At 41.9% G+C, this 27,114-nt stretch overlaps 1 protein-coding gene across 1 annotated transcript in view; it reads right to left on the bottom strand.

Moving 5' to 3' along the window:
* The window catches only part of LOC144819348 (UDP-glucuronosyltransferase 3A1-like), a 744,338-nt gene extending 724,902 nt beyond the window's left edge, over nucleotides 1-19,436 (bottom strand). Inside the window, exon 1 of the mRNA XM_078677286.1 lies at nucleotides 19,311-19,436. Coding sequence (XP_078533412.1) covers nucleotides 19,311-19,404 — 94 coding nt within the window. The 5' untranslated portion in view covers nucleotides 19,405-19,436. The remainder of the gene's footprint in view (nucleotides 1-19,310) is intronic.
* Between the last annotated feature and the right edge of the window lie 7,678 nt (nucleotides 19,437-27,114).

Genomic DNA, 27,114 nt, shown 5'->3' with positions numbered 1-27,114 from the left:
GACGCATAGCAACATCAATAATGGTTATGCTCCAGCGTGTGCTATACTACTTTACCAACCTGCCCTTAGTGATCACAAGGCAATATTTCACAGCATTGAACACACTCTTTACAGATCTGATACGGGGAAAGGTCGCAGACGGGTGGGATTAGCGAAACTGCAATTGCCAACGGAAGGGGGTGGCTGGGCTGCACCAGATTTTCAAGCACACTGTTCAGCAAGCCAACTACAATGGTTAGCATACTGGTTGGTGGGCCTCAATTTGCTTGAAATAGGTTACAAACCGACAACACTTGCTAAAGGCACACCACACACACTATTGACCCCACATACAAAGATTCCACCCACTGCACCATTATTGCTAAAGGTAGCACTTACTTATTGGAGTTAAGCTCTGCAGTACACAAGACAAACATTACCAAACGCTTGGAACATAACACTTTTGGGCATTCCCACCCCAACCGGAATATTGACAAACCACTGTATACGCTTATGGGAACAAGTGGGAGTGACGACAGTGGGAGCGCTATTCGGAAACAAGATGCTCCTTAGCCACACAGACCTTGTCCATGAACAAGGACTCCCTGACTCATTGTTTCTTGTACACGCACACATCACCCAATATGTCAAACTGCACTGGTACCCGAACGGCATTGAACCTCCCAAGAACTTGTGTAACACCACACATCTGATGAGCAATAGCAGACATTTGATAAAATAGCTATACAAAGTCCCACGCACACATGCAACTGTACCCCTCACACCACTAAGAAACAAATGGGAGCAGGACCTACGCAAGGAACTGCAAGATACAAAGTGGGAAGCAATATTAGCCTTTCCCAGGAAAGTATCACACAACACTAGGTTCAAATTCATACAACTCATGATACTGCATAGAGCATACCTGACACCGCACAGGCTACAAGAAATGTACCCAGAAGTGCCGGCGAAATGCCCTCGATGTGTGACCCAAGATGCAAACTTATTACACGTTATGGGCCTGTCCGGCCGTCTCAGAACACTGGGCAAAAGTGATAGATGCAATATGGAAAGCTGCTGGGGAGCACAGTCAGATACACCGGAAAGCTGTATACTGGGATTATACCGCAGACCCGAGGGCCAAAATGTGCAATCAAAAGTTGCGGATCTGGCATTGCTAAAAGCAAAGCGTCTAATAACGAAGAGCTGGAAATCATCCACTCCACCAGACGCACCGCCTGGTGGGAAGAAGTGACCCATTTGGGGAGGGCAGAAAGTGAAGCGCTCTGCAGAGAGGAATACAGAGGCCTGCGGAAAAAGCCAGTATCACTGGAATGAACATGATATTAGAATAATTTAAAGCTCAGGACATACAGACACACTGAAACTACTTCTCTCTATTCTCAAGCTGACATTGCCGACTCTACGCATGGTGATAAAACTTTACAGGCTAAATCAGGCAGTTACTACTAATTCCAAAACAAAAGAGGAAGTACAGAGTAAATGATAGAATCACCCTCCTTGCAGATCCAAATAAACAAAAAGATTCTATCAATGTGTGATGGTGATACATTTTAATTTTTGGGTTTTTTACAAAATTATAAGTGTGGTGTTGGGCTCTCTCTCAGATTGGTGAGACGAGGGCACTATGTGCTTTTAAAATACCCCTCACACACTAAGAATCCCTTAGTGTCATGCTTCATCATTGGGGTCTTCCCGTCCCTCTACGGGGCGGGGCGTGCTACGACCTACGGATTACGTGGGAGCACTGTTATTGTGACAGAAGGCTATGTGTTGGTGCAGTGTTGGTGATGTCAGTAAAGTGTAGGGACCTATTTATGTGAGTAAAAAAGTTAAAAAGTTCCCTGGCTAGTACAAAAAATATTTTATTCGCTTCTCTGGCTGGGAATGTTAAAAAGGGGTTGTGAGGTAGAGCTATTAGCTAGCTACCAGGTCAACATGTTTCACAGGCAGTCCCCTACTGCCTGCTCATCAGGACCTCTAATGGTCCCTACTAAATGATACTCAGTTCTAAATTTGTTAGCCTAGAGTCCTACAAACTGGTAGCAAAAATAAGCTGTCAGTTTGAGCTTCAGGGCATAGGTTGGCCCTAGGTGAAGCGTAGTAAAATTTCCCAAAAAATATTTGAAAATGCTGACACATTGGTCTCTGTAAGAAAAAGGGAAAAAAGGGAAGACTATAAACACATATAAATATGGCACATAGTTCACAGCGTCCTCATTTTGTCCATGTTACCATTATTGAGGTAACTATTTACAACGCATATACATTTGAACTGCATTGGAAAAGGCAATACATTTATGCAATGGTTTCTTGCCAAGGATTGTTTGCTCCTTCTTTGGAGCCTGTCAAATGTAAAGACAAACACAGAATCTCGACAATAACACACACACATGTGACTCAATACATAAAAGAAGGCACCCGTTGGATGAGTGTCCTGAGATACAAAGAGAATGTTTTTTTGCGATCGAGTTACTCGTTTATCGAGTTGCGATTGCAAGTGGAAAATGGTCAAAGGAAATATAGATATACATACTTTCCAAGTCTAAGTTGCGTGCCTCATGAGCCGGCAAAACCGAGGGTTTTCAAACGCGGTCAACTGAAAGAATAAATAAAGCCGCACCCTCCCATCAATTACGTTATTCAGAGATTCGTTTTTACCTCGTTGCTTGAGAAGACCAGATTTTTCAGACTTTTAGTCAAAGTCTCCTACTTACGTTACCACATGTGTGCACTGCCTTAATCCCACCCTCGTGCCGCTCCGAGGAAACACCAGCTTCATGCAGTTGTCATCTTTTTAAAGAGAATGCTCGTTTTGCAATGTCATCACCGTCTGACAATTTCAGACACTAGTGCGCTAACCCAAAATGGCCGCTTACCGCGGAACACTTCCTGGTTAGTTCCATTGCCGCGAGTATTTCTTCTGTTTCCTTCGTTCACATAGCGGAAATGTTACTGTTGGATTCCTTTTAATTTTTAATTCTTTGTTCTGATCTAACTGATTTATTGACTTAGTGGGTTTTTAATAATATTCTGTTTTGAAAATACTGCGAAAGGGATTGCCTTTCGAAAGTTCAGCTATCTACACGGACTGATGCAGTGATGGAGCATAATCTCGGAGGGGCTGTATGAACAGAGGTTGTGATTATTACTATTCAATGTTTAGACTAGCAGATGTTCATTTCTGACTTATACTCCTCCGTTGGGTATCATACAGACCCAAGCTGGAGTTTGTTAATGGTTTACAAGTTCTCCAAGAAGTTCTAAGGCAGGTTCTTTGCAGAATGGAGGGACTTTACAAGTCTGGTGTGGTAAGGACCCTCATATCCGGCCCCAAGGTATATCATCATTCAGGCCGTTTTTGTTCGACTTGATACGGAACACCCACCTCTGTTCTTTCTCTAGGAGGTGTTCCTCTCTTGCGACCAATTCAATTATTGTCCAGGAAATGTCCTCTGCTTTGTGGCCGATTTCTAGGAAATGGTTGGTCAGTTTTGTGCTGGATTTCTTGCATTTAATGGTGCTTTTATGCTCTCCTATCCTTATCTTAATGGCCCGACTGGTCTACCAGACTCCACGCAACGTAATTATGGAGTGTTGTTCATTGGCATTGAAAGGAAACTTCTTTGAGTATGAGGGCACCATATACCTCCAGAAGCACGGGACAAGCATGGGGAGCACTTTTGCTCCCAGCATAGCTGGTCTCTATGTGCACCATCTGGAGGTCACCAGGATACTGAACCAAAGAAACCCTTTCAGGAATAACATCAAAACCTGGAAGAGGTACATCGATGATATCCTGATCATCTGGGATGGAGATGAAAGAACCTCCAAACAGTTCTTAACATGGCTGAACTCACAGGACAAGTTCCTAAAATTCACAAGTACTACCTCGAACAGTAATCTGGTTTTCCTGGATTTAAACATCTTTCCAAAAGATGGTAGGCTGATGACCACCACACACTTTAAAAGCACCTCGAAAAATTGTTTGCTAATGTACCAGAGTTTCCACCCGAAACATTTGCGGTACAACTTGCCCTATGGTCAGTTCCTCCGACCCCGAAGGAACTGTACAGAGATCAGCAATTTCAAACTCCAATCCAAAGACCTACGGAAGAAGCTGGAAACACGCCAATACTCCAAAAGAATCATTGACCAAGCATACAAACGAGCAAGGAATAACTGCAGAGAAAGCCTTCTTGAGGAGAAAACTCATAAGGAGGAAGAACGAAGACCAATCTGTGTAACCACATATAACACAAGCTCCAATCAGGTAACTAAGATCATCAGCAAGAATTGGAGGATCTTGAACAGTGGCAACCTCCAATTACCAAAATCAATCTTCTCACACAAAAAAGCGCAGAGCATAAGAGACTTGCTGGTACATACAAGACCGAAAACCGACCGAATCAACTTTGCGAGAAACCCTAATTTCGCACAAGGCCACCACCCCTGTGGCAATTGTAAGGTCTGCTGTCTGACCAAGAAAAGTACCAAATTCACCTTCAATGATGGCACTATGTGGGAACAGAGAAGTTTCAGCAATTGTAACAGCTCAAACATTGTGTACCTCATCAGGTGCCCATGTAACTTGGAATACGTGGGCATGACCAGTCGGGCCAATAAGATAAGGATAGGAGAGCATAAAAGCACCATTAAATGCAAGAAATCCAGCACAAAACTGACCAACCATTTCCTAGAAATCGGCCACAAAGCAGAGGACATTTCCTGGACAATAATTGAATTGGTCGCAAGGGAGGAACACCTCCTAGAGAAAGAACAGAGGTGGGTGTTCCGTATCAAGTCGAACAAAAACGGCCTGAATGATGATATACCTTGGGGCCGGATATGAGGGTCCTTACCACACCAGACTTGTAAAGTCCCTCCATTCTGTAAAGAACCTGCCTTAGAACTTCTTGGAGAACTTGTAAACCATTAACAAACTCCAGCTTGGGTCTGTATGATACCCAACGGAGGAGTATAAGTCAGAAATGAACATCTGCTAGTCTAAACATTGAATAGTAATAATCACAACCTCTGTTCATACAGCCCCTCCGAGATTATGCTCCATCACGGCATCAGTCCATGTAGATACCTGAACTTTCAAAATGCAAACCCTTTCGCAGTATTTTCAAAACAGAATATTATTAAAAACCCACTAAGTCAATAAATCAGTTAGATCAGAACAAAGAATTAAAAATTAAAAGGAATCCAACAGTAACATTTCCGCTATGTGAACGAAGAAAACAGAAGAAATACTCGCGGCAATTGAACTAACCAGGAAGTGTTCCGCGGTAAGCGGCCATTTTGGGTTAGCGCACTAGTGTCTGAAATTGTCAGACGGTGATGACATTGCAAAACGAGCATTCTCTTTAAAAAGATGACAACTGCATGAAGCTGGTGTTTCCTCGGAGCGGCACGAGGGTGGGATTAAGGCAGTGCACACATGCGGTAACGTAAGTAGGAGACTTTGACCAAAAGTCTGAAAAATCTGGTCTTCTCAAGCAACGAGGTAAAAACGAATCTCTGAATAACGTAATTGATGGGAGGGTGCGGCTTTATTTATTCTTTCAGTTGACCGCGTTTGAAAACCCTCGGTTTTGCCTGCTCATGAGGCACGCAACTTAGACTTGGAAAGTATGTATATCTATATTTCCTTTGACCGTTTTCCACTTGCAATCGCAACTCAATAAACGAGTAACTCGATCGCAAAAAAAATTCTCTATGTATCTCAGGACACTCATCCAACGGGTGCCTTCTTATATGTATTGAGTCACATGTGTGTGTGTTATTGTCGAGATTCTGTGTTTGTCTTTACATTTGACAGGCTCCAAAGAAGGAGCAAACAATCCTTGGCAAGAAACCATTGCATAAATGTATTGCCTTTTCCAATGCAGCTCAAATGTATATGCGTTGTAAATAGTTACCTCAATAATGGTAACATGGACAAAATGAGGACGCTGTGAACTATGTGCCATATTTATATGTGTTTATAGTCTTCCCTTTTTTCCCTTTTTCTTACAGAGACCAATGTGTCAGCATTTTCTAATATTTTTGGGGAAATTTTACTACGCTTCACCTAGGGCCAACTCATGCCCTGAAGCTCAAACTGACAGCTTATTTTTGCTACCAGTTTGTAGGACTCTAGGCTAACAAATTTAGAACTGAGTATCATTTAGTAGGGACCATTAGAGGTCCTGATGAGCAGGCAGTAGGGGACTGCCTGTGAAACATGGCGACCTGGTAGCTAGCTAATAGCTCTACCTCACAACCCCTTTTTAACATTCCCAGCCAGAGAAGCGAATAAAATATTTTTTCTACTAGCCAGGGAACTTTTTAACTTTTTTACTCACATAAATAGGTCCCTACACTTCACTGACATCACAAACACTGCACCAACACATAGCCTTCTGTCACAATAACAGTGCTCCCACGTAATCCGTAGGTCATAGCACGCCCCGCCCCTAGAGGGACGGGAAGACCCCAATGATGAAGCATGACACTAAGGGATTCTTAGTGTGTGAGGGGTATTTTAAAAGCACATAGTGCCCTCGTCTCACCAATCTGAGAGAGAGCCCAACACCACACTTATAATTTTGTAAAAACCCCAAAAATTAAAATGTATCACCATCACACATTGATAGAATCTTTTTGATTATTTGGATCTGCAAGGAGGGTGATTCTATCATTTCCTCTGTACTTCCTCTTTTGTTTTGGAGTTTGTGGCAGCGCACAGCTGCGAAAGTTCAAAAGACACTTTTTCTTGAAGCACACAACGTGACTCTGTATTTGATAGGCGCCCGACGAGTGGACTGAAAAAAGTGAACGGATATACTATCTGAATTCGAAAGATGGCCGATCTGGGCCTCGCTTTTACCGAGGATGAAATTTCTAACCTAATGGCAACACTAGGGACTTTTGAAGGTCTAAACTGCGGAGGCCCCTCAACAAAAAACAATGATTGGAATGAGTTGGAGGAACTAAGAAGAACCCAAATCAAGACAGCAATTCACAGGTTACTGATGTCTGAGTACCTCAAAGTCAACACTGCTCCGTCAGGCCTCATTGTCCGCAATGAACCTTTCATATTTTTGGACGATAAAACTTTCAAAATCGATTAGTCCCAAATCTTGTGGCGATGCACACGAGATTGGATTGTGTTGATAATAAAGACCACGAGTAGACTGGCGTCAGACCTGAAAGTAGAGATACAAACAATTGAGGTACGACTAAAGAATTATGAATCTCCTGCCAATCTGAAGAAATACCTAGATGAACTAAATAAGACACTAAATGAATTTGAAACATCTCTCAAACAAAGCAAATACGAGAAACTTAAAAAAGATACGAGCAGATGGACCAAGGAAAGAACGTATCCATACATCAAAGATGATTATAAACCATCTCGTGAAAATACCACCGAGGATGAATCATCAGATACTGGATCCCATAGCTCGGACTCCATTAGGAATAGAAGTCCTAGGCAACAAGGCAGAGGAAGAAACTTCCGACGAACAAATTACCGAGGCACAAGAGGATGGAACAACTATCCTCCCCAGATGATGTACCCGCAGCAAGGATATGGTCCGCCGCCCTTCCAGCACCCACAGGGGCCCTTTCCACCTTGTGGTTACCAACAACAAGACTATGGATATTTCGACCACACGTCGTCTTTTTTAGGGGCGCGCCAAGGACGGAACAAAGGAAGGAACAGGAGAGGAACCAATGTGCATTGGGACACCGCAGCGGAGGACCCCCCCGAGAGTGTCCACGAGGAGCATGACAGGGGCATCGAAGAAGCAAACCTAGTGGTAAACCTCACAGACATTGCAGTGTCTGAACCCCAGAAAAAAGTATTGGAGAAGGGACTTGGTTATGTTCCCACAGCCAACCTGGACAAATTCCATCTAAGTAAGGAAATACAAGAGTTTATGAGACGCCTGAAACTCCAAGTCTTCTTTAAAGATAAAGAGGAAAATCAAAACCAAGGAGATACAGGACTAAAACCGAGATCCAATTTTACCCCGATGGACAATACATTACCCATAGAACTACTTGCATTCGAAAACGCTGTTATGAAAGAGCTTGAAGAACTGAACCCAATGAATAAACAAGTGTATCAAAACGTCTCTAGAGAAGAACGAATAGCTCTGCGCGAACTGAGCAGCAACAGAGAAATGGTGGTAAAACCAGCAGATAAGGGGGGTGCTACGGTAATACAGAGCAAAGAACAATACGACAACGAATGCATGCGACTTCTGAGAGATCAACGAAATTACGAGATCCTCCGAGAAGACCCGACTGAGAAAATAAGAACAAAGATTAACACTATGGTGGAGGAAGCCTTGGCCCACAATTGGATTACGAAAAAGGAAGGGGAATTCCTATGCCAAAAAAATCCAAAGACTCCCTACCTGTACACATTGCCAAAGATCCACAAAAGCCTACACAATCCACCGGGACACCCGATAGTCTCAGGGATCGGATCAATTCTGGAACCTGTCTCCAAATTTGCAGACGCATTTTTAAGACCTATGGTCCAACGTACATCCACATACCTAAACGATAAAAAAGATGTGTTGAACCTACTTGAAGACCAGACTTTTGATCCTAACACCCAGCTTCTAATTAGCTGTGACGTGGAAAGTCTCTACACGAGTCTGCCACACCAAGAAACCCTCACAATCATGGAGGATGTGCTCTTCGAGGAGGAATAGGACTACCAGACTCCACGCAACGTAATTATGGAGAGTTGTTCATTGGCATTGAAAGGAAACTTCTTTGAGTATGAGGGCACCATATACCTCCAGAAGCACGGGACCAGTATGGGGAGCACTTTTGCTCCCAGCATAGCTGGTCTCTATGTGCATCATCTGGAGGTCACCAGGATACTGAACCAAAGAAACCCTTTCAGGAATAACATCAATACCTGGAAGAGGTACATCGATGATATCCTGATCATCTGGGATGGAGATGAAAGAACCTCCAAACAGTTTTTAACATGGCTGAACTCACAGGACGAGTTCCTAAAATTCACAAGTACTACCTCGAACAGTAATCTGGTTTTCCTGGATTTAAACATCTTTCCAAAACATGGTAGGCTGATGACCACCACACACTTTAAAAGCACCTCGAAAAATTGTTTGCTAATGTACCAGAGTTTCCACCCGAAACATTTGCGGGACAACCTGCCCTATGGTCAGTTCCTCCTTCCCCAAAGGAACTGTACAGAGATCAGCAATTTCAAACTCCAATCCAAAGACCTACGGAAGAAGCTGGAAACACGCCAATACCCCAAAAGAATCATTGACCAAGCATACAAACGAGCAAGGAATAACTGCAGAGAAAGCCTTCTTGAGGAGAAAACTCATAAGGTGGAAGAACGAAGACCAATCTGTGTAACCACATATAACACAAGCTCCAATCAGGTAACTAAGATCATCAACAAGAATTGGAGGATCTTGAACAGTGGCAACCTCCAATTACCAAAACCAATCTTCTCACACAAAAAGCGCAGAGCATAAGAGACTTGCTGGTACATACAAGACCGAAAACCGACCGAATCAACTTTGCGAGAAACCCTAATTTCGCACAAGGCCACCACCCCTGTGGCAATTGTAAGGTCTGCTGTCTGACCAAGATAAGTACCAAACTCACCTTCAATGATGGCACTACGTGGGAACAGAGAAGTTTCAGCAATTGTAACAGCTCAAACGTTGTGTACCTCATCAGGTGCCCATGTAACTTGGAATACGTGGGCATGACCAGTCGGGCCATTAAGATAAGGATAGGAGAGCATAAAAGCACCATTAAATGCAAGAAATCCAGCACAAAACTGACCAACCATTTCCTAGAAATCGGCCACAAAGCAGAGGACATTTCCTGGACAATAATTGAATTGGTCGCAAGAGAGGAACACCTCCTAGAGTAAGAACAGAGGTGGGTGTTCCGTATCAAGTCGAACAAAAACGGCCTGAATGATGATATACCTTGGGGCCGGATATGAGTGTCCTTACCACACCAGACTTGTAAAGTCCCTCCATTATGCAAAGAACCTGCCTTAGAACTTCTTGGAGAACTTGTAAACCATTAACAAACTCCAGCTTGGGTTTGTATGATACCCAACGGAGGAGTATAAGTCAGAAATGAACATCTGCTAGTCTAAACATTGAATAGTAATAATCACAACCTCTGTTCATACAGCCCCTCCGAGATTATGCTCCATCACGGCATCAGTCCATGTAGATACCTGAACTTTCGAAATGCAATCCCTTTCGCAGTATTTTCAAAACAGAATATTATTAAAAACCCACTAAGTCAATAAATCAGTTAGATCAGAACAAAGAATTAAAAATTAAAAGGAATTCAACAGTAACATTTCCGCTATGTGAATGAAGAAAACAGAAGAAATACTCGCGGCAATTGATCTAACCAGGAAGTGTTCCGCGGTAAGCGGCCATTTTGGGTTAGCGCACTAGTGTCTGAAATTGTCAGACGGTGATGACATTGCAAAACGAGCATTCTCTTTAAAAAGATGACAACTGCATGAAGCTGGTGTTTCCTCGGAGCGGCACGAGGGTGGGATTAAGGCAGTGCACACATGCGGTAACGTAAGTAGGAGACTTTGACCAAAAGTCTGAAAAATCTGGTCTTCTCAAGCAACGAGGTAAAAACGAATCTCTGAATATCGTAATTGATGGGAGGGTGCGGCTTTATTTATTCTTTCAGTTGACCGCGTTTGAAAACCCTCGGTTTTGCCGGCTCATGAGGCACGCAACTTAGACTTGGAAAGTATGATATCTATATTTCCTTTGACCATTTTCCACTTGCAATCGCAACTCGATAAACGAGTAACTCGATCGCAAAAAACATTCTCTTTGTATCTCAGGACACTCATCCAACGGGTGCCTTCTTATATGTATTGAGTCACATGTATGTGTGTTATTGTCGAGATTCTGTGTTTGTCTTTACATTTGACAGGCTCCAAAGAAGGTGCAAACAATCCTTGGCAAGAAACCATTGCATAAATGTATTGCCTTTTCCAATGCAGCTCAAATGTATATGCGTTGAAAATAGTTACCTCAATAATGGTAACATGGACAAAATGAGGACGCTGTGAACTATGTGCCATATTTATATGTGTTTATAGTCTTCCCTTTTTTCCCTTTTTCTTACAGAGACCAATGTGTCAGCATTTTCAAATATTTTTTGGGAAATTTTACTACGCTTCACCTAGGGCCAACTCATGCCCTGAAGCTCAAACTGACAGCTTATTTTTGCTACCAGTTTGTAGGACTCTAGGCTAACAAATTTAGAACTGAGTATCATTTAGTAGGGACCATTAGATGTCCTGATGAGCAGGCAGTAGGGGACTGCCTGTGAAACATGTTGACCTGGTAGCTAGCTAATAGCTCTACCTCACAACCCCTTTTTAACATTCCCAGCCAGAGAAGCGAATAAAATATTTTTTATACTAGCCAGGGAACTTTTTAACTTTTTTACTCACATAAATAGGTCCCCACACTTCACTGACATCACCAACACTGCACCAACACATAGCCTTCTGTCACAATAACAGTGCTCCCACGTAATCCGTAGGTCGTAGCACGCCCCGCCCCGTAGAGGGATGGGAAGACCCCAATGATGAAGCATGACACTAAGGGATTCTTAGTGTGTGAGGGGTATTTGAAAAGCACATAGTGCCCTCGTCTCACCAATCTGAGAGAGAGCCCAACACCACACTTATAATTTTGTAAAAAAAACAAAAATTAAAATTTATCTCCATCACACATTGATAGAATCTTTTTGTTTATTTAGTTACTACTAATTGGCAGTAGTATTGGAACTGGGTGCATATCTCACTAGTAAACGTGCCAGATCATTTGTTACAAATCCTTAGACACAAGAAATAGAAACAGCAAACCCATGAATCACTACTTTAGTTTAATATGACCGGTTTGTGTTCTGCGAGCAGTCAACAATTGAGAGCTAAGTACGGGGGAGGGAAAGGCGATTATAAGTCAAATATTGGGATAGTACATACCACGTAACAAGAGGCTTGAAAATGTAGAACTGTGTGTTATTAATACCCAATGTATAAGATGTCTACAATTATACGATGTGTAATACAGATAACTAACGAATACATGAATGACAATGTTAAGCAATGCCTTTACATTTTTGTATTCCATAAATGTCAAAATCAATCGTTTGTTTTAAAAAAAAAATACATTGCACAGTGGCCTATGAGCTGTCTATGGCCTACTTCAGGGGTGTCTTCTATGCATTAAAAGGGAAGTTTAGGCCTGGAAAAGGGCGTTATGTCATGTCAAACTGACAGTGTAAAGCTGCACAAAGGTTGCAAAGGCAGGCCTGAGACATGTTTTAAAGGGCTTCTTAAGTGGGTAGAACCAATATGTGTTGATGGCCCACCAGTAACATTTATTTACAAGTCCTGGGAACATTGTGCACCACTTTACTAGGTACTTATAGGTAAATTAAATGTGCCGATCATGTGCAGGCTATGTTTTAAGGAGTCAGCACAAGCACTTTTGCAGCTGTTAGCAGTGGTAAATTGCAATGAGTCCTAAAGTCCACAAAAAGGAATTTCAGCATAAACAAGAGGGGAGTAGGCATACGTTTGGAGGAAGACCACTCAATGGTTGTCAGGTCTAACAATGATGTTGTCTTGTAATTGCCATATAATAAGAGCTAAATATATGTCATAGGTTGTATTTAACATTTTTTGTATAGAAATGTTTCTCACATTGTTATGTTATGTTAATAATACTTGTAAAGCGCGCGTTTACCCAAGGGTGTCCTGGCGCTGGTAGCTTAACTCTATTGAGACAGGGTAGCATGGACGTGTAGCTGGAGGGGACTATGGTTTAAAGAGCCAAGTTTTCAGTTGCTTCCTGAATGCGAGGAGCTCGGAGGAGTTCCTCCAACTCCAGGGGAGGGCATTCCATGCTTTGGCCGCACCTGTGATGAAACCTATCCCTCCCCACGAGGCTTTCTTTACGGGTGGTATGCTCACCAGTCTGGCACCAAGAGAGCATAGGGTTCTTGTGGAATTGTACCATTTTAACTGGTGTGTTAGGTAGTCAGGGCCCAGCCCATGTAGTGCCTTAAAGACAATACATAGTGACTTAAATTGCACCCGTTTTCTAATGGGCAGCCAGTGTAGTCTTTTGATTTCTTTGAGTACCGATTCAAATTTAGGGGTGCCAGTCAATAGTCTTGCTGCCATGTTTTGCAGAGTCTGCAATCTATTTAGATACCGCTCTTGCATATTTAGGTTAAGCCCATTACAGTAGTCCAGCCGTGATAAGATGAGGGATGATACGACTGTTCGTAGGCTGTCTTCTGGCAGGAAAGGTTTGACCTTTTTAAGCAGTTTGAGGAGTGAAAGGTGGCCGAGGTCGTGGCATTTATCTGATCCTCAAAGTTTAATCTGTCATCTACCATTACCCCCAAATGTTTTGCCTTCCTCGTGGGTTTGGGGAGGATGCCAAAATCTGCTGGCCACCAGTCTGGGGTACAGAATTTGGGCTTATTTCCAAACATTAGGATCTCGATTTTGCCTGAGTTAAGGTTTAGGCAATTCTGTGACATCCAAGAGTTGACTGCCATCATGCAGTCACAAAATCTTTTGCCCATCCCTACTTCCGAATATAGTACGTTACAACGCATGCTTTTACCACGCAGTAGGTAACAACGCGGTCATTACAATGACCGCGTTGTTATCACGCGTGGCGTTACATCGCAAGTCGTTTCAAAGACTCGTGCTAGATGGCGTGCTGGACTTAGGAATAGTATAAATTACTATTCCTACTCCAGTTAGCGCAACAGTTGGAAAGGTGTTAGATTTAAAATCCAACACATTCCCTGGTGTTGCACTCCACCTAGTGCAAGTCGTTGAAACGTCCTGCGTTGTAAAGGCACGCGTGGTAACAAAGCGTTTGTTGTAACAACCGTGTTGTTATATACCTGCGTGATATTGCCAGCATTGTAAATGCTGTCTCCCCTACTTCCTGCTCTGGTAGCAGCAACACTACAATTTGTGTCATCTGCATACGAGGTAAGGCTAAAACCATGAGTTCTAATTATAGGGGGTAGGGGTGCCACATTTATATTAAAGAGGGTCGGGATAAGGGACGATCCCTGAGGGACTCCACATGGCAGCAAAAAAGGATTGGAATAAAAATTCCCCAAGGCTACTATTTGCTTCCAGTCTGTTAGAAATGCTTTTAGAAGCTTCCATGCCTTGCCTTTTACTCCAGCCTCCGACAAACAGTCTATCAGGAGGTCATGATGGACCGTGTCGAAGGCCGCGGATGGGTCCAGCATAATGAGGACAGCCTCGCCTCCCTGGTCCAAGACTTTCCTAATTTCTTCTGTTGATTTAATCAAGGCGGTCTCTGTACTGTGCCCTTCTCTGAACCCATACTGAGTGGGATCCAATAGCTTATTCTCATACAGAATGGCACTCAGCTTGGCATTTATTTCTTTCTCCATCATTTTTGCAGGCAACGGGAGGTGGGAGATGGGTCTATAGTTGTTTGGATCCCCAAAAATTTTTTCCAGCAATTGTATTGAGGCCATTTTCTATGAAGTGGGGAAATCTCCTAGTTCAAACATGGTATGGAATACTGATGTCAGTATAGTGGCAATGGGTTCTGTGGCTAGGTTGGCTAGTGTCACTGGACAGGGTCGTTGGGAGATCCTGACTTGATGGAGCCCAGAAGCTTCTTTGTCTCGTTGATACCAAGCAGGGCACATTTCTCCAGTGTGGGACATTCTCCTGTGCCTTTTTTAGGACATGTCACCGGATTTCCTGTAGCTCCTTGTGGGAGTTTGTTAAAGGCAGAGAAAATGACTTCTACCTTGTTCTGGAAGATCCTTGCAATTTTTTCACTCAGTTCTTGGCTTGATTCGACCCTAGGTGTGTTTGGGATTGCCAGCCTAGCTATGGTTTTATAGAGTTCTTTGGAGGAGTTTCTTGCTAGGTTGATTTGAATTATAAAGAAGAGTTTTTTTGCATTAAAATGGCTTGTTTACATGCAGTGAGGCTTTGCTTATAGGGTTCTTTATCAGCTAAACCAATAGCGTTCTAGCCGTTTACAGGTAAGTTTCTGTTTTCTAAGCTCCTCTGAGTGCCAAGGTGCAGTTGGTGAAACTCATTTGGGATGCACGAGTTTAACCAGGCTTGATTTTCGCAGGCTGACTCGACCCATTGAGTATACCATTCGGCGGCTTCTTCGACCTTTGTTGGCTGGGGCCACATGGTGGTCTTAAGTAGTTCCTGTAATTCATATCCTACCAATTTATTCCAGACCCTTGTTTTTATCTGATTTTACACACCCCCTGGCGTGTGGTGGTCCACCGGGGTGATAACTTCAAAGAATGTTCCTGCATGGTCGGTCCAGACCAGGGGTACAGTCCCTGTGTAGGTTAAAAAAGGGTGGTTGGAAAAGACCCCATCCAAGGTGTGACCTGCCGTGTGGGTGGGAGTGTTTACAAGTTGGGTAAGATTTGCGCTGCCCATCAAATCTAATAGGGCTTTAGTATCTGGGTCCATGGAGGCTTCAAATTAGAAATTAAAGTCCCCCAGGCTGGTAAATGAGTTGGATCAGAGTCCTTCTTTTAGTAGAGTCCCTAGTGTGGTTAAAAATGATGTTCTGGACCCTGGCGGTTGGATCCCCTTGAAGGAGTGGTGGGGCGACAGACTTGCATTGAATGGTAGTCCTTCCTTGTTGTTTTCACTGCTACCACTGACAACCTGGAAGCTAGCAACTACTACCCTACTCATTGTAATACTTTTTCCACAACCCAGACTCTTTTCTCTCTTGCCACAGCACACATTGCACTGTTTTTCATTTTTGCTATTTTATTTTGATGGATTTTTATTGGGACGGTGTTGACATGAAGCGAGCAGTTGGCAAGTTGGTTCCTGATACCAACTGAGATTGTGACTTGTTTTGTGGAAGTGGCTTCTTTATGATTGTGCGGTGACCTTTATTAGTATAATGCATTATACAGGGCCTGGTCAGTCAGTAACTTTCTAACTCACTGAAGGGCTTATTATAGAAAGAAGGTAATTATGAGAATTGGCATAATGTAGAGACATGGCAACAAAAAGTATGCTTGTCATTACGCCTCAACATAACTGATTTTCCTCAGATTTTTCCACCCAAGTTAATATATCCTTATATCCTACATTGAGTCCATGTTACTAGAATAAAATGGGGGCATAGATTAGTGATTGTCTCTGGCTGACTCCCAGTGGCAGCTGGGAACCTCAGAAAATAATGCTCCTCATGTCAGTCTGTCTATTGCATAGATTGGAAATGCTGCCATCAGCTGCTAACCAGTACACCACCTGGTCCAACATATGTTCATATAGTTAACTATAAAAATTATCACAAATAAAAATATCCCTTCAACTGCTCTGCTTACTCTAATCACTTGTTTCTGCTGATGATTGTCTTGTCTAATCATGTTATCTGAATCTGCTACATAGATTATCAAATGTTATATAGGTTGAGAGCTGCTAAGTCATACTTACTCTCCAACGCACAAAACAATATCATACAAAGGGCCGAATTACTTCCACAATTACTCATGCTGGGCTGCAAGTGATAAAGTCTAGATTACTATATAAAGGTGGGGTAATCTTGCACATGTTAAATACCATATCACACGGTGTTCGTTTTTACTCGGTGTGAATTCACTTTCACAAATAACGGGGCATCTAAGCAGAGGGCCAAGGTTTCAACAGAATGGGGCTTAAGGTTTCTACAGCTCTATTGCAACTGAGAGACTTATGTAGCCTTATGTTGTGCTAAAGTACTTACACTTTATATTTTCAGATTTGGCACTTGTTTGTTCTATTATCGTTTTGCAAATTTTTTCTTGTTGTCATACCATGAGTCATGTCACTAGAGAAAATTCAACCTTCGGTACTGGTTCTTTTGAAGGTTTTTAGCCATTTATACACATAATGGAGGAAGACAGGGTTATGTCATTTAGTAGGATTGAGGTACAAAAGTTGGAACTTTACACACTATGTTAAACGTATGTTTTCGGTAAATGTCTGAATTTTCAAAAAACTTAAAGAATTCCAGAAGTACTCTAGAATTATGCAGCAGTCGCAGACTCCCAGGAGTATCCACTTACATAAATGATTTAGCATACAGAAATGTACATGTGGACATTTGTACATGAGAGAATTTCAGGTTAATGTGCACTTCCATTGTGAGGGCCTGGATGCATTATATGATATGGCTGGGGGGCCTTACTGGGGAACACACTCGAAAACCTTGATTGGGTCCAGTCAGGCTCATTTGAACAATCTTAAGCTTAACCCTGGGTAGTTATGACTTTGGAGCAGCAAGGCTTAAATAAAGAAGCATAGTGTAAAGCATTTAACAGCACCAAACAACGAAATAAGATCACTAATCCATAATGAAACACAACACTAATTTCTAAAAATATTCTTATGAATTTTTAGAGTGTAAGATAAGCAAAATCAATAGAAGGGTTCCAAAGATATAATTTTTCAAAGGTTTTATCACTTTTAATTTCAACCGCAAACAAACGTTAGTACTACTACTACGGCCCGGCTTTGCGGTCCAAATCCAACAGAATAGAGGTCTAGGGGGGTCAGTGGAGTAGGGGGAGGTGAACTTAGGTGAGGTGCTGTCGGTGAGATGCTGATGAAGAACTGAACTCAGAACCTACTATTCTAATTGTTTGGCTTAGAAAGAAGATCACAGAAGAATCTCGAGGAGGAAGAGAGTGTCCGAGAGGGGTGCGAGGTGAATGTTGGTGTTAGAGAGGTCATCTATCCTGTCCTGAATCCTGTCTTGAAGTCTTTGTCTCCTGACCTATCCCGGGGACCCCTATCAGCCCTTTGGCCAGGGGGTTGGTCTTCACACCATCCTAGGTAATTATCAATTTCGCAAGTTTGCAAGTGTTCTTTTCTCTCGGTCTTTCTGAGCTTAAGTCATTGCAAGTTTGAAGTACTTGTAAATGAGCTTTTTAACTGAATTTTTTCTCCTATGAGTGATGGTGAATGTACTGTACTTTGGAGTCGATCACACGCTAATAATCGACCTGAGGAAAGAACTTTTTGATTGGTGAAAAGCTGATTAGGAATAAGATATAATCAATCTTAAAGAGTTGAACAATAATAAACTTTGACTCCAGTGGTTTACTCAATTTGTGTGTGTTATGGGCCCAGGTGAGTATATGGTATTGGAGTATTTGCTGCTGGTATGCCGCTGGATCACATGTACCCAGGCCTTTCATAGGAATCCTGCAGGCACATGTACCCAGGCTTTTCATATCTCCGTTCTGGGCAAAGGTGAAGGCTGCCTGCAACTGGGATTTGTAGAAAACTAATAGTTTGCATTATATAATTTTGATAGCGCCTCATACCCATGTAGAGACTAGAAAGCATGTATAGTGCTAGAGGAGCAGAAGGGTACTAAGTATACTGTGTTGTTTGGAGTGTTGAGGGTTCATAGAGTGGCCTATGTGAGAAGAGTCTGTCTGGCATTGGGCACGAGGCTTGGCGGTGCTCCGAAGGTGTCGCCTCGACAACTAGTTGCGCTGAAGCACACAGAGAAGCGATGGGTGTGTGAGAGTACAGTCACACACGGACAGGAGGGGACTCGAAACTTGCTGGGCGCAGTTTATTGCAACGCTTAAGGATGGAGAAAAGCAGAGCCATATACGAGAGTTCTTTTACAAAAGTGATTAGAAGAGACCTCACCCCCCCCCCACCCCCCCAATGTTCAAAATCACAACAAAACCCTAAACTCTTCACTTTTTGGTCAAAGTTTTAAAGCAGGTATTCACTTGTAATAAAGGCTCAGAGTTGTAACAATGTCTCCTATTATCTACATCATAATTCAAAGGTGTAATTCGACAAAGTTTCTATTCTCTCAGTGTGCTTCACGGAACAAATATTCTAATGCTTAACATTCTAACACAATATCACGTTATCATTTTAACACATTAACATTTACAACAGCTTTGTTCAGCAACCTCACTGGGCGCTATCAAACAACAGAGAGGCGCAGAGAAAGCCAAGGGAGTCCCACGGGATTTCCACTAAAACAATCATCTACATATTCATGCATTCAAAACGCACCTGTAAGTTTTCAATTCGATCAGTAATAATGCATAATAAAATCTTTAACAATGCCATTACGCTGTAATATAATACTTATCTTGTTATACCAACGTGCAAATTGCTACGTGCCCATGTTATAATTACAGGCACATTTATAATGTTTACTTACCTACGAAGGATAAAGTTAGAATCTTGGAACTCTCGGAAAGAAGGGGGTTGAGCAAGAAGAAGAAACAGAGAAACACACTTCCAATTCCAGCCATTTTCCTCACATATATGAACGAAGCAGAAGGGCTTGGCATCTCACAGCAAATAACTTCAACTGCAGTTTCCCCTAAAGCTACGTTTTTTTTCTAACTCCAACAACCAGATGAGTAGCCACAACTTTCCAATTCCTCGCTGGCAACAGCACTCGCACTGTTGTGTAGGGGCGATGTCTTGTGGAATACTTCCAAAGCAGCACAACCGGTTACACATTCCCGTGTTTTACGGGTCCTCCGTTTTTGAGTTTAAAAATATTTATTTGAAAATATATAGCTGTAGACATTAATAAACAGAACAACGAGATATAATATTGAAATAGTCTAAAGAGATATAAGGGCGAAATGCATGTGACATATAATACATTGAATTAAAAACATAACTCGAAATAAAGTAAAACATATCTCGAAATGGATACACAGGAATGAAATCTGCAATATATAAGAAGTAGCATTTTATATGTTTTAAATATTTGGGCTATAGGGAGGAGAAAGAAAAAACTTGAGAAAAGGAGGTGTGTAAAAACATATGAAGGAAAAAGCAAGAAGTTAGGATATAATACGGCTTCATGGAGGTTTAAGAACCTCAGCAGTTTTAGTTGCAATTTATGTTCTGATGAGATAAATAGGAAGTCAAAGGAGACCACAACAGGTCCTTTTTGATGGCACTGTGCAGGGTGAGTGAATGGGCGTTGTCCAATCTATGATTATGACAAATAAAGGTCCATCAGGTAAGAAAAGAAATGTAGTTAGATTATTTCCAATTAGAAGTAATAACTTGAAGGGCCAGCGCCAGGAGAAGATCTCCCAACATACCCTAAACCTTATCAGCCAACCAAATATCCAAACAACCTCCGCGAAATACACAAAGAATGATATAAAGAGCAGTACTAGAAAACAATTGGGACAATTTGTGCCAAACCTGGAAGATCTTTTGGACATAGGAAGAATATAAGAAGAAGAGGCATGGCAAGTCCAGCAATTATTGTTAGGGAGTAATTTCATTTTTAAAAAACAGAACAAGGAGTTAACAAACATTTGCAATGCAATAGGTCTCGCATTAGCGAGAGATGGAGCTATTGGTGTTGTAAATGACAATGTGCCTGTGAAATAGGGATTAAATTTGGTCCACAGACAGAACACAGCGAGAAAACAACAAATGTACAAAGTATTAATATTACAGTAGAAATTATATAATAAGAACCCACAATGTGGTGTCTAAATGCAAAACATTTCTTTCTATGTGTAAGTAGCTCTTTTTCCATAATTTATAGTATATATGTGCTTAGCATAGTACCCACGGTTGCTGGCTATTGCACTTATAATGCCTTATAATTGCAACACGTAACTTTTTGGATGAAAGAGTCTGCAAGCAAGTAAGAATGTGGTCCGCTGGCAAACCGCTTCAGCACCACATCAAGATCAGAAAGCACTCCCTAAATGTTACTTAAATAAAACTTACCATGGGTGTTAGACCTGACACCATTGGCGTGGGTCTCCCTTCTATTTTTGCCGTTGTCTCATTTTTTTATTTATTTACTTTTTTTTTAAATCCTCATATTGCGATTTTATGTTTTGTGGAAATTTCAAGGTTTAGCCTCTGCGTTAACTGTACCGGCACTGCCCCTGAATACAAGTGTGTACGGGGAGTTTCCCAAAGATTTTGCAGAGGAGTTCCCCTTTAAGACCATCACATAAATAACTTTTCTGTTTTTTTGGTTGTGGGAGAGAGATAGCCACCTTGACTACTCAATGAGTATTGTACCCATCACCAGAGTGTTACCATCGCTTAATCATAGGATCATCATTCCGTTTCGACCACTGAGTTTGGGTTAAAATAATTTTCCCATATTGTCCAGAAATTGTTTCTATTGGTATGCTTTCCCCTCCTATCTAGTTTGTTTATTTTCAAAACTGAGTTCATCCATTCCCCGATCGTAGGGGGTACTGAGCTAACCCATTTAATACATATCTCTCTTCTTGCGAGGAGGATTAAGACAAAAACCAAATGTTCTTGCTTTTTTGTTAGCTTACCCATTCCTATGTTACTATCAATCCCAAAGAGAACAAGAATGATACTTACAGTTAGTTGCTGTTGTAAGATCGAGCTTATAGCCTTACCCACTTCAGTCCAAAACTCGTCCAGGTATGAGCACTCTTTAAAGATGTGAATGTCGTCTGCTCTCTCCTCTCTGCATTTTGGACATTTCTTGATTTGGGCCCCTTTAAATTTGGACAGTTTTTTTGGGGTCCAATAAGCCCTATAGATCGTGAAGAGATGATTTATTTTTAAGGCCGCTGATTTTAGTGTGTCCCAGCATTTTTCAATTGACTTCAACCATATTCCCTCTGGATCTGAAATTTGTAAATCCTTCCCCCAGATTAACTCTGCAGTCTGAGGATTTTCGTCTCCTGATGTTATTAGGACCCAGTACCATTTGGCTATCTCTTTCTTTATGGGTAAAACTTTCTGCATATCTTTCTCCAGCTCTTCGGTATCTTTTTCGTGTTCTGTGAGGCTTTTTGCCCAACTAGAAAGCTGGTAATATTTGAATTTAGAGATGGTAAACTTAGTGATAGTATAAAGATCTTCCCATGAGATCAGAGTTGATCCACTTATGATTTGACCCCAGTACTTAATGTCGGCCGTTTTCAGAGGGTTTGCCAAGCTGTCTTTTAGGCAGTCTGGGGTGCCCGGGGTGCCCGGGGAGTCCCATATAGGGGCCAGAGGGCTATAGTATGAGATGTTTAAGGTCCCTCTGATCTGAAACCATAGCCTGGCCGCGTCTTTCAGGACCTTCAATTTTATTTTTATTTTAAATTTTGGATGGCCGAATTTATATAGAAAGTGGTCATCTCTCTTAGTCATTGCCTGAAGGTATTCGGGATAGTGTTGGTGAACCCTCAACAATGGTCTTATGTTCTTAAAATAAAAAGCTCTGTAATACTCCCACAGATCAGGGCTGGCTATCCCTCCGTGCTCTTTTCTTCTCCTAATTTTCCTCCAAGATATTCTGGTTCCCTTAGAAGCCCAGATGAAGCTCGCAATTTCTCCCTGTAGTTTTTTCAGAGAATTCCTTTTGAATTCTAAGGGAATTGTATTGAACAGGTAGGTATATTTGGGCAAAATAGTCATTTTTATGATGTTTGATCTGCCTAGGAAGCTTAAGGGGAGGCCAGTCCAGACTTTTAGATGTTTTCTTGATTCGACTGCCACACGATTTAGGTTTATCTGTGAAATTTTCTCCAGATCGTGAACTAATGTAATTCCTAGATATTTAATTTCATTTTTGATATTGGGATTGGTGAAGTTTGTGTTCCAAGTCATAATCTCGGTTTTGGAGTGATTGATCAAATAACCTGAGACTTTCCCAAAATTCTCAAGGGAAATTTTAATTTCTGATATGGAAAACTGATAGTCGTTGGTGAAAAGCATTAAATCGTCGGCATATAGAGCTACTTTTTTGGACCACCCCTGGTGTTTGAATGGTAGTATTTTTTCATTTTCCCTTAGATGGTTTGCCAGTGGCTCAATATACAAGTTAAAAAGTAATGGCGAGAGGGGGCAACCTTGCCTAGTTCCTCTTTCAATGCGTATGTTATTAGTAAGATCTCCATTCACCAAAATTTTGGATCTTGAGGTCTTATAGAGCTCTTTCACCATATGTAAGAAAGATGCGCCCAGGTTATTATTTCTCATTACCTTATTTAAAAAGGCCCAGTTGACCCGGTCGAACGCCTTTGCGGCATCAAAGGTGAGTATTGTGAGGGTTTTTTTTTCGGAGGTAGCAACATCTATTGCCCCAAATAGTTCATGAGTCAGGTCCTGGAGTTGTCTTCCTCTGATGAAGCGTTTTTGATCATTGTGAACCAACTGAGTCATCGTTCTCCCCAGCCTTTTTGCCAACATTTTTGTGCAGATCTTATAATCACAGTTGAGTAGTGATATTGGCCGGTATGAATCACATCTTGTGGGCTTCTTTCCAGGTTTTAAGATTATAGTTATAATGGCATCATTCCAAGAGTCTGGGATCTTTTCATGTTGTTTATACACCAAATTGAGTAGATCTGTAATTTGTGGCGACAGGGTTTCTCTAAGTGCTATATATAACTCGTTTGGAAGAGCGTCTGGACCTGCAGCTTTCCCTTTTTTCAACCCTTTTATTGCTTCCTCTACCTCTTCTTTGGAGAATTCTTTATTTAGATCTTTTTTCTCTTCCTCTGTTAGAGCTAAAATGGGTAGAGTATTTAAGTAACCCTCTATCTGTTGTTCCGATGGGTTGACATCTTCGGAGTATAACTCAACAAAAAAAATTGTAAATTCCTGCCTTATTACCGTTTCCTCAGATGATGGTGATGATTGGCTGTCTTGTTGTATTTTTACTACCTTATTCCTTGCTAGATCTGATTTTAGTTTCCAGGCTAGTAATTTCCCACAGCCTTTCCCGTACTCGTGGTTTGCTAATTTACTTGCTTCCCACTTCGTTCTTATTCTGTCTTCTAAGATGTCGGCGAGACATTCTTTTTGCCTTTGTCTTTCCTTCTCCATCTCTTCCCTTTTGTTTGTTGTTTGCTCACCCAGTATTTGTACATCCAGAAGATTTATAGAGTTTTCCAAGTCCCTTATCTTATGTTTTATTGTCCTTGATCTAAATGCCCCTTCGCTTAGTAGTTTCCTTCTAATTACTGCCTTATAGATATCCCATGTAATTTGTCTTGATGTACCTACTCTGTTACTTTCAAAGAAGTTTTCTGTTTCTGATCTGAGTTCCTGTATACAATGCTGGTCGAGCAGAATAGCCCGTTCGATTGTCAGTCTACCTCGCGTTTTAATTTTAATTCTTTTTAACGTAAGCCGGACTGCAGAATGGTCTGACAGGTGAGCTGGAAGGTGTTCCAGATTTGTTACCTCTTTTGAGAGGCTTCTATCAATTAAAAAATAATCGATTCTTGACCTATGTCCAAGTTTCTTATTGTGTAGGGTGAAAGGTTGTCTTTTGTCTCCTTTTGTTTTCCAAATGTCCATTAGGTCTAGATCCCTCCTATAGTTTCCAAGCCATTCTCTCATTTTTGGGAGAGTTGTATATCTTCCCGGGGGTGATCTGTCTATTTTAGGATCGATAATTATATTAAAGTCACCACCTAAAATTATTGGAGAGGTAGCTGACAATAAGTGGGTGTACAACTTTTGTAGAGGTCCCGGATCGTCTATGTTCGGGCCATAATAACCTGCTATTGTATAGAGGTTATTCCCAATTCTTACCCTAGCTATTGCCCATCCACCTTTATTGTCTACATCGGAATATTCAAGCTTGGTTTTAAGAGTATTCTTGAAGATTATAGCTATCCCTTTTATGTTGCATTCCTGATTTGTGCATACATACATATCCACCCACCCTAGGTTTTTCATTATTTGAATCCATTCTTTTTTCAGGAGGTGTGTTTCTTGTAATATGATAACCTCACTGTCTGATGTCTTTAAATACTCTAAGATCCTATTTCTTCTGTTTTTCACCCTGAGTCCGTTTACATTCCATGAGAGTATATTAAACTCTCTACTGTTTGACCCCATCTATTATTGCTGTGTAGAGGTAGTCATTATGACTGTACTGGCCGGAACCTTGATTTTCCAACTTTTCTGAATTGTTGAGGACTTTGTTTGATTTTTTTCCCCTAACTTGCTCCCCACCTGTGTTTTGTTTCATATATTTTACTTTATGTATATCTTGTTTACCCTCCCTGGGGAAGCCTCCTTCTTCTTTTTTTTGGGCCATTATCATTGCCCTTTTCAGGCTCCTAGACTCTCTTTTTTTATTTTTTATTTTATTCACGCCCATACTTTCTTCTTTCTGCCTTTTCCATAATGTAGTTTTCTAATGGTTCATGGGGTTTTCAGACCTGATATTGCCACGGGCCAACTCAAGAAATTCTTTAACCTCCTCAGGGTCTCGTATGTTGCACATTTTATTCCTCCACATGATTCTTAATGACGGTGGGAACTTCATTTGCACCACAGCACCGAGAGATTTTAGTTCCGTCATGAATTGCCCCAGTTCCCATTGCCTGTCTTGCGAGGCTTTGGACATATCTGACCTGATCCTAAAGGACCAGTTGTCTTTACTGAAAATTCCTTTTTTTAGCGCCTCACCAAGGATTCTCTCCTTCAACATATATGTTTTAAAATTGATAAGAATTTTCCTGGGTGTTTTCCTTTCTTTGGCTTTTCCGAATGGGTCTCGGTGAACCCTCTGTATATCCTCTTCGAGCAGCTCCTTACTTGCCCACGAGAAATGTTCTGCGAGAAGTGTTATTACAAATTTTTTTATATCAGCACCTTCTTCATTTTCCGGTACATTCAAAATTCTTATGTTGTTTTTCCTGGCCTGGTTTTCTAGTGACTCGAGTTTCTCGCTCACATTTTTGCTCTCCTGTCTTAGGGATCTAATCTCTCTTTGGTGGGCATCAACCTTCTTGTTGAGGGCTCCCACCTCCTCTTCCACTGCTGTTACCCTGTCTCCAAGCGTGTTTAACTTGCAGTCTAGAGCCTCGCACACATCTTGAAGTTTACCTTGATTGGCCTCTGATATCGCAAATTTGTTTCTCATTTCGCATAATATTTTCTCCAAACTTTTTTCCATAGAATCATCCTGAGACCCAGAGCCAGTTGTGGTATTTTCTACTTCCTCTCCTACTGGGTTCCCCTCAGCACTCAATGGAGGCGCTTCTCCTGTGCGGTCTGCCTTTTCCATGTTTGTCGTATTTATACCTTCGAAAATTGTGAGGTCTTTTCCCCTGGATTTTGTCTTTAGGTTTGAAGGTTGCACTCCTGATGCAGCGGAAAAGGGGTCCTGTAGGGACGGTTGCTGTCTCTGTTTCTTACCAGGTAGGTCTTTGGCGCTCTGTGCGTTTTGTGCGAGTTGTTGGACTTTAAAGAACGTTTTCAGAGAGGGAGTAACTCTTATTTTTGGGACCTGTCCCTTCTCTTCTGACTTTTGCTTTTCTGCTCTGCACTTAGGTATTGGGCATATCTTCCTGGCTTTTTTACCGGACTTCTTCGGAGTGGTAGCTTTGAATGCAGGGGTGTTGGCGTCCTGCTTGAGGTACTGTCTACTTCTGAGGCTGTAGCAAGATCTTACAAGCTTGGTCTGTTCTGGTTGAGGTTTTACCCCTCCCTTCTGCCCCCCTTCTGCTCCCACAGAGAATATGTGGGTAGAGATGTAGTAGGTGTCTTGATGCTCTTCTTCTCTCTACTGTCGATCTCTTCTCTGGGGCCCTCAATGACAGTGTCAGTATCAGTGTCAGTTTCAGTTTCAGGGTCAGTGTAGGTGTCAATCCTAATAAAAGCCCTTTCTCCGCCCCCCCCACCCAATGCCTTGCTCATGGGCTGATACTTGCTGTTTTTCTCTTGCAGGATCTCACGAAGGACTCCTTGTCCGCCTGTTTCACTCTCCACCAGTGGCTTTGCTTGTTTCAACACATCGGGATAATCCTCTCTTTTATTTTCGCGGCAAATAAATATTTCCTTCGGGACTGCGGTAATTTCCTTCGCTAATTTAAGACCCCTAAAGGAGTCTCGATGTGTGTGGGTGTGCTTGTATGCTGCGGTAAGAATCACTTCTGCCGGGACCAGTGAATACTCTGCTTGTGCTTGTGCTTGTGACGCTAGGTCCGTACTCCCCCAGCGAGCTCTGCCACTTTCTCCCCGGAAGTGAA

Source organism: Lissotriton helveticus, chromosome 2_1 (assembly GCF_964261635.1).
Source record: "Lissotriton helveticus chromosome 2_1, aLisHel1.1, whole genome shotgun sequence".
Lineage (NCBI taxonomy): Eukaryota > Metazoa > Chordata > Amphibia > Caudata > Salamandridae > Lissotriton > Lissotriton helveticus.
This window is presented reverse-complemented; position numbering and strand designations above follow the sequence as displayed.